This window comes from Camellia sinensis, chromosome 9 (genome assembly GCF_055761805.1).
Source record: "Camellia sinensis isolate YWXY chromosome 9, ASM5576180v1, whole genome shotgun sequence".
NCBI lineage: Eukaryota > Viridiplantae > Streptophyta > Magnoliopsida > Ericales > Theaceae > Camellia > Camellia sinensis.
Genome location: NC_138969.1, coordinates 50,558,078 through 50,572,810, shown reverse-complemented (window position 1 = coordinate 50,572,810; position 14,733 = coordinate 50,558,078). Strand labels below are relative to the sequence as shown.

The 14,733-nt window shown below is 34.1% G+C and overlaps 1 protein-coding gene across 1 annotated transcript; it reads left to right on the top strand.

Moving 5' to 3' along the window:
* Positions 1 to 12,505: 12,505 nt before the first annotated feature.
* Positions 12,506 to 13,837, top strand: LOC114261874 (uncharacterized). The gene is made up of 3 exons (XM_082888987.1): positions 12,506 to 12,563; positions 12,660 to 12,794; positions 13,002 to 13,837. Exons 1-3 carry the CDS (start codon positions 12,506 to 12,508, stop codon positions 13,835 to 13,837), a joined length of 1,029 nt encoding a protein of 342 aa, XP_082745113.1.
* The last annotated feature ends 896 nt before the right edge of the window (positions 13,838 to 14,733 follow it).

The window sequence follows — 14,733 nt, the reverse complement described above, 5'->3', positions numbered from 1 at the left end:
CGGATATTTCTAAACAAATATAAAATTTCCAACATAGATAAACTTTTCAAAATTTAAGATGTGAGCGGTAATACATATCCAACTCCGCCATCCATATTAATATCCATCCAATTTCACATTTCCATCATCAATTTAATTTATTTATACAAAACAAATATTTAGGACATTTAAGGCAAAACCCTATTTCTTCCAAAATCCAGTCCAAGGGTCAAAATCAACGATTTGTTCACAACTCAACCTCATCTCTATTCCCACAACCATTTTCCATACAACCATTTGAAAACCCCTCTTTTAATTTAAAACCAAAACCCTAAGTTTGTTCAAAATCCTCCCAAAAGAAAATATTGTTTATGAAAAACAAATAGCTAAGTTAAAAATCATAAAAGAGTGTAAAGAATCCCTACCTCAAATCTAGAAGACGAGAAAAGCACGGATGAAACTCAAATGAAGCCAAAACCCAACTATATTCGGATGAAAATGAAGCTCTAGGTAAGCTCTACCATTTTAACAAAGGGAGTAGGGTGGAGAAATGTGTAGATCTTGGTGTATTTGTAGATAGAGAGTGAGTTTTAGAGAGAGTGTGTCTTAACTTAGGGTTTTTTAGAATGTTTAGAGAGAGAGAGATATGAAAAAGTGATATAAAAAGTGATTTTTACAGACTGATATATGCACAATTCGCTCGAGCGCAAGAAATGACACTCGAGCGTCCGGATACAAAAATGATTACGACTCGAGCATAAGAAGTGACGCTCGAGCATCAAGACACAATGAAAAAGGCCATCATCGCTCGAGCGCAAGAAGTGACACTTGAGCATAGAATATACACTCCCAATAGTTTTATAGATAAAAGACCATCGTTCGAGTGCAAGAATGGCCGCTCAAGTGTAGGAAACACCGCTCGAGCGTACAATACACTCTCCCAATAGTTTTGCAGCCCTGCAAAAGTACTGAGAGTTCACAAATTCCGCTCGAGTATAAGAAGTGACGCTCGAGCGTAAGCGCAAAATTCTAGGCAATAAGGTTTTTGAAAAATAATGTACCAACCTGTCCCATATACAACCAACATTTCCCGATAGCCAAACTCAATGAGGGAAAAGAGGAATAAGACGAGAACAACCATACAAAACCAAGAAACCCAAATCCAGAATATCACATGGGTCTGGTCTAAAACCAGAATTGCTATATGTGAAAAATAATTACAACAAAAGAAAAGAATCTTGTGCTCTCAAAACATATTCCACTCCTTTAACTCGGCGAGATTACTACATTCTTTCCTACACAAGATCTCATAGGGTGAGCATAAAGCCCAATAGGAAAATCTTAACAAAGTATATTCATTTTATACAATCTCTTGGGATGAATGCATATGTCATGCCATGTCACAAACATATATTTCTATCTTTTGAAACTTTTATGCACAATGTTATATTGAGAATTTAACATTTCAATAATTTCAATGTAGTTCAAAGAGGTAGTAAATACGACTCAAGTAATCTCTAGGTTGGTGTTTGCAAGTATGCATAACAAGCACTATCAATCCCTACTTTACTCGTTGCTAACCGGAAAGCGTGTTTTCGGTACCTCCTCCGCGCGTGTTTTCGGTCTTTCACCATAGACTCTCAGGCTAACTTAACCAATATTAACTACACCCCCTATTTGGACTTACCAATGTATTTACCCCAAAAATAAATCAATATGATCTTATTTCACAAAACAATTTTCTTTCTCAAAAACAATACTTTTCCAATGCAACATTCAAAATCAATTGCATCAATGACAAATAGAATGGCGATGTAAATGTCCAATGGAATAATAAGGTTCCATTTAATAATCTCAACAATGCCAATTCGAAAGGGGATGATAATGAAATCAAGTGTCAATGCAATATATTTCTATATCAATGCCTTGTAATTTCTCAATTTCTCAATTCATCCATACAATCCTTCATTGTGATCAAATTCCACTTCTTTTTATCAATATAACATCATAATATACATATCCAAGAGACAATATAACAATCTCAACATTTATGTATTTTCCACATGTTAAACATCAGTTTCTAAACTCGATTTTTCAAGACAAATCAACGATAAGTTTTAAAACCAACTATTGTCATTTCCATTATGAAATTCTCTCATTCGATACAACCAGAGAAATGTCTCTATTATTTCTTCACATAATAATTTACTAATTATAAATTTCACAATACTTCAACTTTTTCTCAAAATTCCAAATTTTAGGGTTTCCACCAAAATAAGGTTTTTGTTCCATTTTTTTGAAAAGATTTTTTCAAAATAACGCTCACACCTTAAGACATAACTCATATTCTCAAAAGTTTTGGAAAAATAGATAAAATCGTTTTCTAACATCATCTAAGGTTCAACAATCCAAAATCATAACTCAACATGTGATAAATACTTCAAACAAGCATAATCTTGTAAAAATAGGAAAAATTACCTATACCTCTCATGAGGTTTAACGAAATTACAGATTTCCTCTTGAGATTTCAAAAATTACATCCCGCTCTATCGCAATTAACGTTGTTAACGAATATCATAAATTGACTAAAATGTCTTTTTAACAAATAAGGGCAAATTACCTACACCCTATTAAGCTTTAGCTAAATTACAGATTCCCCCCTGAGGTTTAGCTAAATTACAGGTTCCCATTGAGGTTTGGCTAAATTATCATTTTTAAATAAGTTAAGAAATGGAAAATTAAAATGGAAAAACACTTATCACACTACAAAAAATTAAGATTTAAGTGACCAAAATTTAGGGATAAAATTATTTTTAAGCGACTAAATATTTTTGTTACGAAAAATGTCATTATTATATTTTTAGCAACAAAAATTGAACATTAGTGATTAATTTTATCTTTTTGGTATCAATTTTTTTGTCTAAAAAAATAAACCATTTTCAAACCAAATTATTTTGTCCCTAAAAATTTATTTATTATTGACAATTTTAAAATTTTATCGCTAAAAGCCTTATTTTTTTACTTTTCAGGACGACATTTTAACGACTATCCTCGCAACGATAAAAATTAATCCCTAAATGTCTTTTGCAACAAATTTTTCGCTAATAGAGATCAAAAAAATGGGTCTCAAAAAATTCTTAGAATATGTTTGGTTTGATTTTTAGAAATTTACTTTAAATTTTTTTTTAAAAAAAATTAATTTGGTTAAGAAATAAAAAATAAAAAATAATTATTATTTTTATATAATTTTATCTTTTGAGTGGTTAGAAATAATTTTTACAAATTAAATATATTTTTTCATATAAATATTTTTACTAAATTACTTTTTATCATTTTTTAAAAATTCTAGGGACAAAGGGATTTCAATAGGGGCATTTTCTAAACAACAAATCAAACATGGTTCCAAAAACTTAATTTTTTTTCCCATCTGACATAATTCTTTTGTAAATTTTGTTGATTTAACAAAGGGATTTCAATAGGGGTAATATCGTCCATCAATTTATATTTTGGTGATGTCAGCTAACCATTCTTAACGTTTAGTTAATGGTAGGGGTTAAATTGTTATGCGAATATAAACCTCAAGGGACAGGATGTAATTTCTGAAATCTCATGGGAAAATCTGTAATTTAGCTAAATCTCAATGGAGGTATAGGTAATTTGCCCGTAAAAATATATATAACTCAAAGATTATCTATACCTTAAGCTTGGGAGATGGAGAGGAAGAAAACCCTAGAACTTAAAATTGACGAAAACACGATCCAATTGGCTATAAACGTAGCTCTCGTCACCCTCTTTGATTTGGTGTAAGAAGCCCCCCTCAAACTCTTAAAGATTTGAGCTAAGTCTTAGAGATAATTTAAATTTGGGTGTGTTTGTAGAGAGAATGGAGAGAAAAGATAAATATATATATATATATATATAGAGAGAGAGAGAGAGAGAAATGTGAAAATCTGAGTATATCTCATTTTTGGCATCAGATTTGAGGAAAAGAGCACGAATTTCAAGACAGACGCGTTGAAATAAGCACGAGCGGTTTCAATTCCACACGAGCAGAATTTTTTGCTTCACGGGCAGATTGCTCCAGAGCTGCTTAGAAAATTTCACCAAAATTCGCTCGAGCAATTTTCTACCCAGAAAACCCAAAAGACTCTGTGAAGATTCGCTCGGTCAGTTCCCAATTACGCACGAGCGATTTTGTTTAGAAATTCTGAGTTTGATTTTGCATGTTGAAACAATTTAAAAAACTAAAAATTCAAAATTTTCAACCTAGAAAAGTCTAAAGAGGTTAAGTAGGAGTAAAAAGGGAATCTCAACGACCCGATACAAGAAACAAAACACCAAAAGAAAAACATACTATCCTACTACACAATATTATTCAAGTCCAAGACCCGGGACATCACAACCATCCCTGACTACCACCACTATAACAACTACTACAACTCTTCACCTCCACAATCATTATCCATTGCCATAACTACCACTACAATAACCACCATTATTATACCATTGTCGCCATCTCTTTTTTTTATTTCCGAGACATTTCCCTTCCGTTGATATCACAGCCACTATATTTCTATCTTTACCACCACTGTCATTAGTGCCATATCTAGTGCTACATCCTCCTCCGCGACCACCAACTTACTATCGCAATATAAAAATTAAAAGATACAATTTGAAAATAATAATTTTCAAATTCAATTACATAGATATCAAATACTTTGTTTTAATTCAACATTTAAATTTTATCAAATAATTTTTTAATTTTAAAATTTCAACAATCAAAATTTAATACTTAATTTTATGAAATAGAATTTCAATATATCACTTGTTAAATTTTTTGCATTGTGATTAATTACTAAGTAGACAATGTACAGTTGTATTTAATAATTATGTCTTTGATATTTATATATTCACACGATAAACACAACCAAATCAAATCTAGAAAATTATGAAAGGAAGGTGTAAAATTCAAGTAAAAAATTTGATCTAATCCCATATTTGCAAAACAAGGCCCTCGTGGTTTCTATTTTGAGGGTTAAATATCTGGGTTCAATCTCAGCTACGTGGAAGGATAGGAAGATAAAAGCTTCCAAAAAAGTCTTACGTAAACATTACATTTGCCCTTATCCAAATCCTCCATGGCCAAATGCAACCTACACTTGTCAGTCGCCCACAAAGACAGACACAAGAAGTCCAACAGCCCCAAGTTTTCCCGCCGGTCATCTCCATCGTAGCCGGTTGTTTCCCTTCATACCTCCCTAAACTATCACCGGTTTTTCAATAACCCATCAAACAAATCAACATTCTCTCTCTCTCTCTCTCTCTCTCTCTCTCTACATATATATATAGGGATCATCACCCCTAAGTCTAAATCCCTATAAAAAAACTGCAACATTGCAAGACATACATGATACATATATATGATTAGGGCGGTGTTTTATCAGGTGCGGATGAGGGTGATTCAGGGAATGAAGGACCAGGGCTCCAAGTGTGACTCTATATTCAAATCCATCAAAGACTATTCATCTTCTTCAAAGCAAGCAAGGGGGTTCACTGGTGCTCTTGATTCGAATACTGCTACTACTATCAAGGCCGCAGCCAAAAGTGATAAGCTAAAGCAGGCCGAGGAGTCTTTCCGGACTGTCATGTTCTTGAGCTGTTGGGACCTCAATTAATTCACTCTCTCTCTCTCTCTCTCTCTCTCTCTCTCTCTCTCTATATATATATATATATATATATTATAGATCTGGTTCTAAACAAATTGTATCTTTTTTTTTATTAGAAAAAGATAACAAATATGAAAGTATGGGTCTCTGATATTGCTTTATAAGATCTTTGTTATTCTCCGGTTTATTTATGTGCAGATGTATATATATGTAATATTTATCCAAATTTCAGAATTGTTATCTGGGTTTTTCTTTCTTATGCTTCGGTTGAATGTTATTTGCGATTTTGTTTATTTTCATTTACATCACAAGAGTTTGTAATGATTTTTTTTTTAATTTAAAATAATGATGAATTTTAATACTAATTATTTGTGATATAATAAAAAAAGTTTTGTTGGTAGCTCGAATTGTCTGTGACTCGAATGGCCGGAATCTCCTTTTCTTTTTCTTTATCTAGCTCACTCCCTCTGTCATCTCCTTCACTCTATCCATCTCCCTTTGTCACTTCCTCTATTCATCTCCCTCTCTCTCATCTCCTTCAAGATTTGCATAGCAAATCAGCAGCAAATTCAGCAAATAATAATAATAATAATAACAATAACAATTTCAGCACAAAATAACAGCAAAACAGTAATGATAATAAGTAAAATAAAAAAAGAAAAACAGCAGCAATTTCAACACGAAAACAGCAGTAAAACAACACCACAACAGTAGCAATTTGAGCAAAAATAAGACCAAAGTAGTAGCATTTTTTTTAGCTAATCTGAGATGTGATTTTTTCAGAAAAATCAAACCCATTCTCCTTCTCTGTCTCCGATATGGCCAGATTGCGGCTTCCCATTCGGCTAGCAAAGCCATCTCCGGCATCACCTATTCCTCCTCCTCCTCCTCCTTTGTTCCTCTTCCTCTATTTCTCTCACAGTCGCCTCGCCTCTCCGTTTGTTTGGGTTTGGTTCTCAACGTTTGAGAGAGAAACGAGAGATGGAAGGGAAAAAAAAAAAAATAATAAATAATATGCTAAAAAGACGTCATTTGGATATTTTAGCAATTCGAGACAATGAATTTCGAGTTACAAAAGCATGATTGTAATAAAAATCTTTCTTTATAACAATGTAATTGAGATTATTTCAATTATCAATTAACAATGAGTATTGTTAAAAATTTTAAATATTTTATTAAATATTCTATCAAATATCACATAAATGTGAAATTTATAAAACTCACATGGTATTGAGTGCACAAGACATAAAATATTTATGATATCTAAGATTTTTCTTTAACAATATAATGAGTTTATTATCAACATAATTTGCTGGAACGTCACTGTCATACCATTCTAAAATTTGTGTACACATATAAAATAATTTTTCATTTAAAAGGTGATATTATCATCAGTGGAGGAACCAGAAATTTAATTTAGAGGGGGCACTTATTAATTGTAATAATTTTTACAAAAAATATTTTACGTAAATTTTTTACGATTGATTTCAGGAAGCATAAAAAAAAATATTATTTATAACTAGTGTATTATGGACAATACTAAAAAAAAATATGGATGTAAGTCTTAAAATAAATTATATAATGATAAACTATTTTTTGATACAAAATTTGATTAAAAATTCAATATAATGGTAATACCATGTCATTATTAGTATGTAATATCACCCACTAATGGTAAATAAATGTATAAAAAATGAACCTCACATGTCAAATGTAACTAACAATCTAATAAATTTCATATCTTTATAGTGAGATTACTTATACTTGCATATCACTAATAATGATATCGTTGTTACATTCAAAAAATTTCATAGCTAATATAATTTATTTATAATAGTCTCTTCATTTTCAATCAAAACAACCATTATTGTTTTCATAATTTTTAAAATGTTATTGACATTTCACTCTAATAATATTTTTGTAATTTTTTATTTAAATTTTTTTTTTATGTTTGCAAAAAAAAAAAAAATTCCAAAATCCAAGGGGCACGTGACCCCCTGGTCACATGCTGCCTCCGCCCCTGGTTACCATATTAATTTTTTAGTATTGCGTGTATAAATTGTCTATAGAGAGTTTCCAATTTTACTAAGGTTAAGTTTGGCATAACACAAAAAAATTAAAATCTCAAAAAGTCACTATCTTATTTAAGTTATATCATCTTATTTAAATCACATCACCTCTCTACCACCCAACTCATATTTCATAAAAAGTCAAAAAGTGCACTTATTTAGATCATCCCAAACAACCTTAGGGGTGTAAATTTGACCCAGTTTGATTCATGTCAGGTCTCGTGGGCTTTCACCAAAATTTAGGCAGGGTCAGGCTGGCTCATAGGTCAGAAAGTTAGGCCTAAGGGTATTTGGGTCTTGGGTGAACCGATGGGCTTGAGTCTGGGCTCGGGCTTGGACGGACCTGAACAATTTTTTTGTTTTTTTTAATTTTTTCTATCAAAATTTTATTGATTTCCACTAAAAAATACACAGGGCCTCAGGCGGACCGAGTATTGAGTGAGCCTTAAGCTAGCCGATGGGTCGGGTCCACGGGCTTGACTGGACTTCAAAATGATAGCTCAAGCCTAGGCCCAAGGTCTCGGGATGGGCTCGGACCCTGACCCAAAAGGGTTAGGCCCATCCCGCTCCGCGAGTAGGCTTCGGGCCGTCCACGGACCACGGGCCATTTTTACACTTCTAAATCCCATATCTCTTCAATCAATCTAATAACGAGTTATTTGAAATGATTTAAATAATTATATTTTTTAATTTTTTTTATGAAAAAATATGTAAAAAAATAAAGAGATAATATAATTTAAAAATAATATATATATATATATATATTTATATAATGTATCCCAAACCAAAAGCTGAGTAGAAATGCTAATTGTGGCCGTCCTCAGGCTCGGATACACCTCTTCAACATGATCATGGGCATGCATCTGAAATAAATAAATAAATTTTCTTCAGACCCCCGCCTCAGTAGAACTGCTAGTTGTGGGCATCCTCAGGCTCAGGTACACCGCTTCAACATGATCATGGGCATGCATCTGAAATAAATAAATAAATATTCTTCAAACCCCTAACTCACATTGGAAGTTTTTGGTATCTCATTTTTGGACGCCAAAAAATATATATACTATATATATTACTCTACGTTATGATTTTGTATAATGGTCTACTTTTTACATCCATATAATTTTTTGTAATTAAAAACAATCAAGAATAATATTATCTTGTTATATATGCGGTTGCATAAATATTTTTTATAAATTTTTTAAGAATATTTACATACAAGTTTTAATTTATAAATTTATACTCCATTAAGTCTTAATTAAGATTTTTTAAATCTTCAAATCCCATTAAATTTTTAATAGTCAAAATTTCCTTTTAAACTAAAAAAAAAAATTACGTGCCAAAAAGAAAAAAATCTAAAAAAATTGAAAAAATTAAATTATTTTTTTGTGCAAAATTAAAAATTTTGTGTCTATAAATGAGTATGATGATGGAACATTGTTTTGCGGAAGAAAAAAAAACTACAAAAATGAAAAAATTGAAATGTTCTCAGTTTTAAAATTGAAAAAAAAAATTATTAATATTCTCAATTTTATTAGATAGTTGAATCACACCAATAATTGGAAAGGCAAAAACGTTTAATCTCGTGCTCTATTTTTTTGATCAGTTAGTAAAACAATTATTTAGAACATTACTTGCAAAATTAATAATGTTCTTAGTTTTAAAAAATTCAAAAAAAAATGGTAATATTTTCAGTTTTACTAAATAGAATTTATTGATTCAAAAACTTTTAAATAGGACATGAATTACTATAATATTTATAAATAAAACTTTTAAATAGCCACTTTAGCCCTTCCCAAATAATCATTAACTCAATTTTTTATGATGATATATACCATTTTTTAGTGCTTTTATTCTCAATATTTGTTTAAATAATATAATACTAAAAAAGAATTGGCTAAAGTTCACAAATTGTGCAGGGGATTAGGAAAATAATTTTTGTAAGTATTTTTTAAGTATATACTTAGGTGTCGTTTGCTAACACTTACGTTTTCAGTTTTCTATTTATATTTACAAAAATTTTAAAAACTCAAATAAAAACTTTTTTGATAAAATTTTTGATTTATAAATCAGTGATCTCAGTTTATAAATTTGGTCAAAAAATGAAAACACTAAAAATGTGTTTCCGTTTTGAGTTTTCAGTTTTTTTTTTTTTTTTACCACCCAACACTAGCCACCACTTGCCACTATTTTCCACCACCGTCTTCCGCCACCACCACCCACCCCCACCACCACCACCTGCCACCACCCTCCACCCATCTGCTACCCATTCGCCACCACCACCCATCCCTCGCCACCACCACCACCACCCACCACCCACCTGCCATCCACCCGCCACCACCATCCACCGCCCGCCACCACCACTCACCACCCACTCGCCACCATCACCACCATCACCGACCACCCACCCGCCACCACCACCACCACCCACCACCTACCACCACCACCACCACTACCACCCACTCGCTACCACCCGCCACCGTCACCACCACCAACCGCCACCTACCCGCCATCCGCCACCCACTTGCCGCCACCACCCACTCGCTACCACCCACCACCCGTTACCGTCACCCACCCACCCACCATCACCACCCACCACCCACCATCACCACCCACCACCCACTCGCTACCATCCACCACCCACCCGCCATCCGCCACCCACCTGCTACCACCATTTACCACCGCCACCACCACCACCACCCCCTGCCACCCGCCACCGTCACCCACCCACCCACTCGCCGCCACCTACCCGCCACCACCACCCACCCATCATCACCACCCACCCGCCACCCGCCATCCGCCACCCACCTGCCACCACCCGCTACCACCACCACCACCACCACCCGCTACCTGCCACTGTCACCCACCCACCCACCGCCACCTACCCGCCACCGCCACCTACCCGTCACCACCCGCCATCCGCCACCCACCTGCCACCACCACCACCACCCACCTGCCATCACCCACCGTCACCACTTTCCACTACCGTCTTCCGCCGCCACTTGCCACCACTTGCCATTTCTCACTCTTTTTTATATTTTTAAATTTTTTAAATATTTTGTCAATTACCAAACGCGTTTATAGTTTATGTTTTTCTAAAAATAAACAAAAAATAAACAAAAATCAATTTATAAAATTTATGTAAATATAAACTGAAAACGTAAACGTTACCAAACACACCCTTACTAAAAAAAATTATGTGTTTTTTTTTTCTCTTTCTTTTTATAGTTTGGCTACAAAAATTCTCTTACTAATTTCCAACAAGTTGTCTTTTGGTGATTATGTGTCCCAATTGACAACAGGGATGCATGTTACTATCCTCTAATTTCCATCAAGTTGTATTTTGGTGATTATTCCCCCCTCCCCAAAAATAAAATAAATAAATAAATAAATAAATAAATTTCACATAATGAACTCTTGTAATTAGAAGGGCACACGACCACAGTGATGTTCCCAACCCACCCAATAATTTCTCTTTCTAGATACCATGTGATTAAAAAAAAAAAGAGTATGTAATGACATTTTTGCCCCTTCAAAGCATCAACCAAGGTTTTCAAACCCGGACCGGACCGGACCGGCTGGTTGAACCGATCGAACTAAGAACCGGGCCTGATTCCAGTCCGGCCAACCCTGTAAACCCGGAGGAGGTTCAAAACCATTTGTAAATAAGAGAACCGGATGGCCCGCCAGTTCAACCGGCAAACCTAGTGACCCGGACGGGTTATGAGGAACCGGCCGGGTTTGTTGAAGTTATATATAACACTAAAAAAATCCCAAATTCTAGGGCTACAACAGATTTTCTTCAGCTCATCTCTCTCTCAAAAGGGTGTTGCTTCGCTCGTTGGTTTTGGCCTAAAATCTCACTCTCTCTCTGCAGAATTCTAGTGGTAAACGGAAGTTACGGAGGACACAAATCTGGCGGTGAGGTGAGTACTTCGACCGACGACCTCTGCTGCTACTTTGTTTCATTGGTAAGTATTCTCTTTCTCTCCCCCTTCTCTTCCTCTTCTGTTGTTATTCGCTTTTTCTCTTTTCCCGCTAATTTTTATTATTATTTTTTTAATTTTTATATCAGATCAGAGAGAGCCTATTTATTTTTTATTATTTTTTTTTTGGTGTGAGTGAGTAGAGCTTTCTCTTCTTCTTTGTTTGTTGCAAATTAAATTTTATTTTCTAGGTAATTAGTTTAGTTTTTTACAATGTGGGCATGATGAGGCCACCACCGTGGGCACAATTGCAGATGGAAAAAAAAAATTAATGAGAACAGAAATTCCATGTGTTTTAGGTGGAAAGCATGACTCTGGCAATCTCAATAATAGTGATAATAGTAATTGGTATTCTTAGATCTCCATAAATATTGATATCAACTTAACAACATAGTACAAACCAAAACAAAGGTCCCTGTTTATTAAACTCACACCTATATTTTTATTGCTTCTATTAAACATTGTTATTCTTGCTAGGCATCTATATTAATTTCAATAATTCTTGAAGGTTGCATTTGGATTCGTGAATTTGAATTTAATTATGTAAGAACAGAAATTAGAACAGAAATTCACAATTGACCTTTATCATCGTAATTGTTACACTGTTTGGTTGCAGAGAAATGGAAAGATTAATATATATATATATATATATAATCTTTCATATAATTATACAATTCCAAGTTTTTGTTTTTTGTTTTCATAGTTGTTAGATACATGATAACAAAATTCTGATTTCATGCTATTTTTTATAATAAATTTATGATTTCAAATATTACTAAATGTATTATATAGGGTTGTTTTAGGTGAAATGGATTCATCTGGCCATAATTCAATTGTACACTCTAATACCCCATCATCAACAAGAGGTAAATCTAATCCAGCATGGGACCAGGTAACTTAGGGACGAGCTCCCGATGGGAAGAAAACTTTAACATGTTTGTATTGTGGGAAAACTATCAAAGGTAGAGGGATTAATAGAATGAAACAACATCTTGCAGGAAAGTCTGGTGAGGTTGGGCCACGTAAGAAAGTTCCAGGTGATGTTCGGTATCGAATGGAAGAGGCTTTGAAAGCAATTATTGAGAAAAATAAACGAAGTGAGGAATCTAATCCCTTTGGTTGAGCTGTTTTCAAATTTGAGGATGATGCTGAAATTGAAGAAATAATTCCACAACACAATAAGGGCATCTTAATTAATGAAGGTGGTGGTAGTAGGCATAAAAGTAAGGCAACAATGACATAAAGAGGAAAAGGAAAGGATCCTGCAAAAATTGATAATTTTTTTGCACCAAGGACCACTCCAGGCTCTCAACCAACTATCAAAAGTGCCCTTGCAACTAAAGAAGCTGTACATAGGGCACATATGATTGTGGCAAAATTTTTGTATGATACATGTGCTCCAATGAATGTTGTCAATTCCATATATTTTCAGCCTGTGTTTGATGTTGTAATCACCATTGGTCCAGGATATAAAGTTCCTACCTACTGTGAAGTTCAAGTTCCTCTATTGAATGACCCAAATAAAGAGCTTCAATTGTTTATTGACTCTGTAAAGAATACTTGGGCTAATACTAGGTGTACAATTGTGGGTGATGGTTGGACTGATGGTAGACATAGAACTCTCATTAATTTTCTTCTCTATTGCCCTAGAGGAATCACTTTTGTTAAATATGTTGATGCCTTTGATGTTGTAAAAGATGCTCATCTTCTTTTTAAATTGTTTAAAGAAATTATTGAGTGTGTGGGAGCAAGCAATATTGTGCACATGGTGACAGCTAATAGGGCAAATTATGTTGCTGCTAAAAGGCTTGTTAGTCAAACTTACAAGAATATTAATTGGTCTCCTTGTGCAGCACATTGTTTGAACTTAGTGTTAAGTGATATTTCCAAGTTGAATCATGTGAAAGAGCTTGCCTTCAGAGCATCAAGTGTGACAAGATTTATTTACAATCGCCTATGGTTGATAGCTTGGTTGAGGAAAAGGAAAGGATGGACTGAAATTGTGCACCCAGGAGTAACCTGTTTTGCCACTACTTTTATTGCATTGCATAGTATTCAAAAACATATACATGATTTGAAAGCCTTAGTGACAAGTAATGATTTTGTCTGTAACACCCCCAAAAATTTACAACACCATTAAAGTATACCAACCAACACTCATTATAAGAAAAGAAGTAATTCTCCAACCTTTACATTACAAGACCATGAGGGCCATACAAAATAATTCCACCTGCGAATATACATTCAATGGTTTCTAATACATGAATCTATAGCATGTAGAACCTTCAATCCAAAAATAAATAAATACCCTCATAGGCTTACAAATTCCAAGGCTTAAGCCCGGTTACACAAAAATGGTCTCTCAAACCCATACAATTATAGCCCTTGACTAACAAAATATACCACAAAAAAAATAAGAGCCTTGTGCTCTCAACATATACATCCACGCCGTAACTCGGCAGAATCACCACATATTTGCCTACACCAAAATCCCATAGGGTGAGCATAAAACCCAGTAAGAAATTCTTAACAAAGTATATACATTTTATACAAGCTTCACAAAATCAAATGCACATGCCATGCTATGCTTTTTGAAAGAAAATCACATTTACTTTTTTTGAAACCATCATGCCCAATGATAACTTGAAATCTCGACAATTCAAAATTTATCAATTTAGTTCAAGAGGGCGGTAAATACGACTCAGGTAATCCTAGGTTGGTGTCTGTAAGTAGGCATAACTAGCACTACCAAAACCCCACTTTACCGGTTGCTAACCAGAAGGGAAGTGGTACCTCATCCGCGCATGTTTTCGATCTTTCAACCCAGACACTCAGGCCAACTTAATCAATTTCATCTACACCCCCTATCCGGACTTACCAACGTATTTACCCCAAAGTGATTCCATGAAAAATTTATTTACAAACTTTCTTTTCTCAATGTAAAAGTTTCCAAACTCAATTCAAAATGTGTAATAACCAATTAAATGGATATGCAATGCAACAATTATGAATGCCACATAACATTTCTCCACTTTC

Bases quoted from the DNA above. Each gene is read 5' to 3' on its own strand.
- LOC114261874 (XM_082888987.1), top strand. From the start codon at position 12,506: ATGGATTCATCTGGCCATAATTCAATTGTACACTCTAATACCCCATCA. The intron at 12,564-12,659 runs GTAAATCTAATC...AAACTATCAAAG, and splicing joins TACCCCATCATCAACAAGAG to GTAGAGGGATTAATAGAATG. The intron at 12,795-13,001 runs GTGAGGAATCTA...GGACCACTCCAG, and splicing joins TATTGAGAAAAATAAACGAA to GCTCTCAACCAACTATCAAA.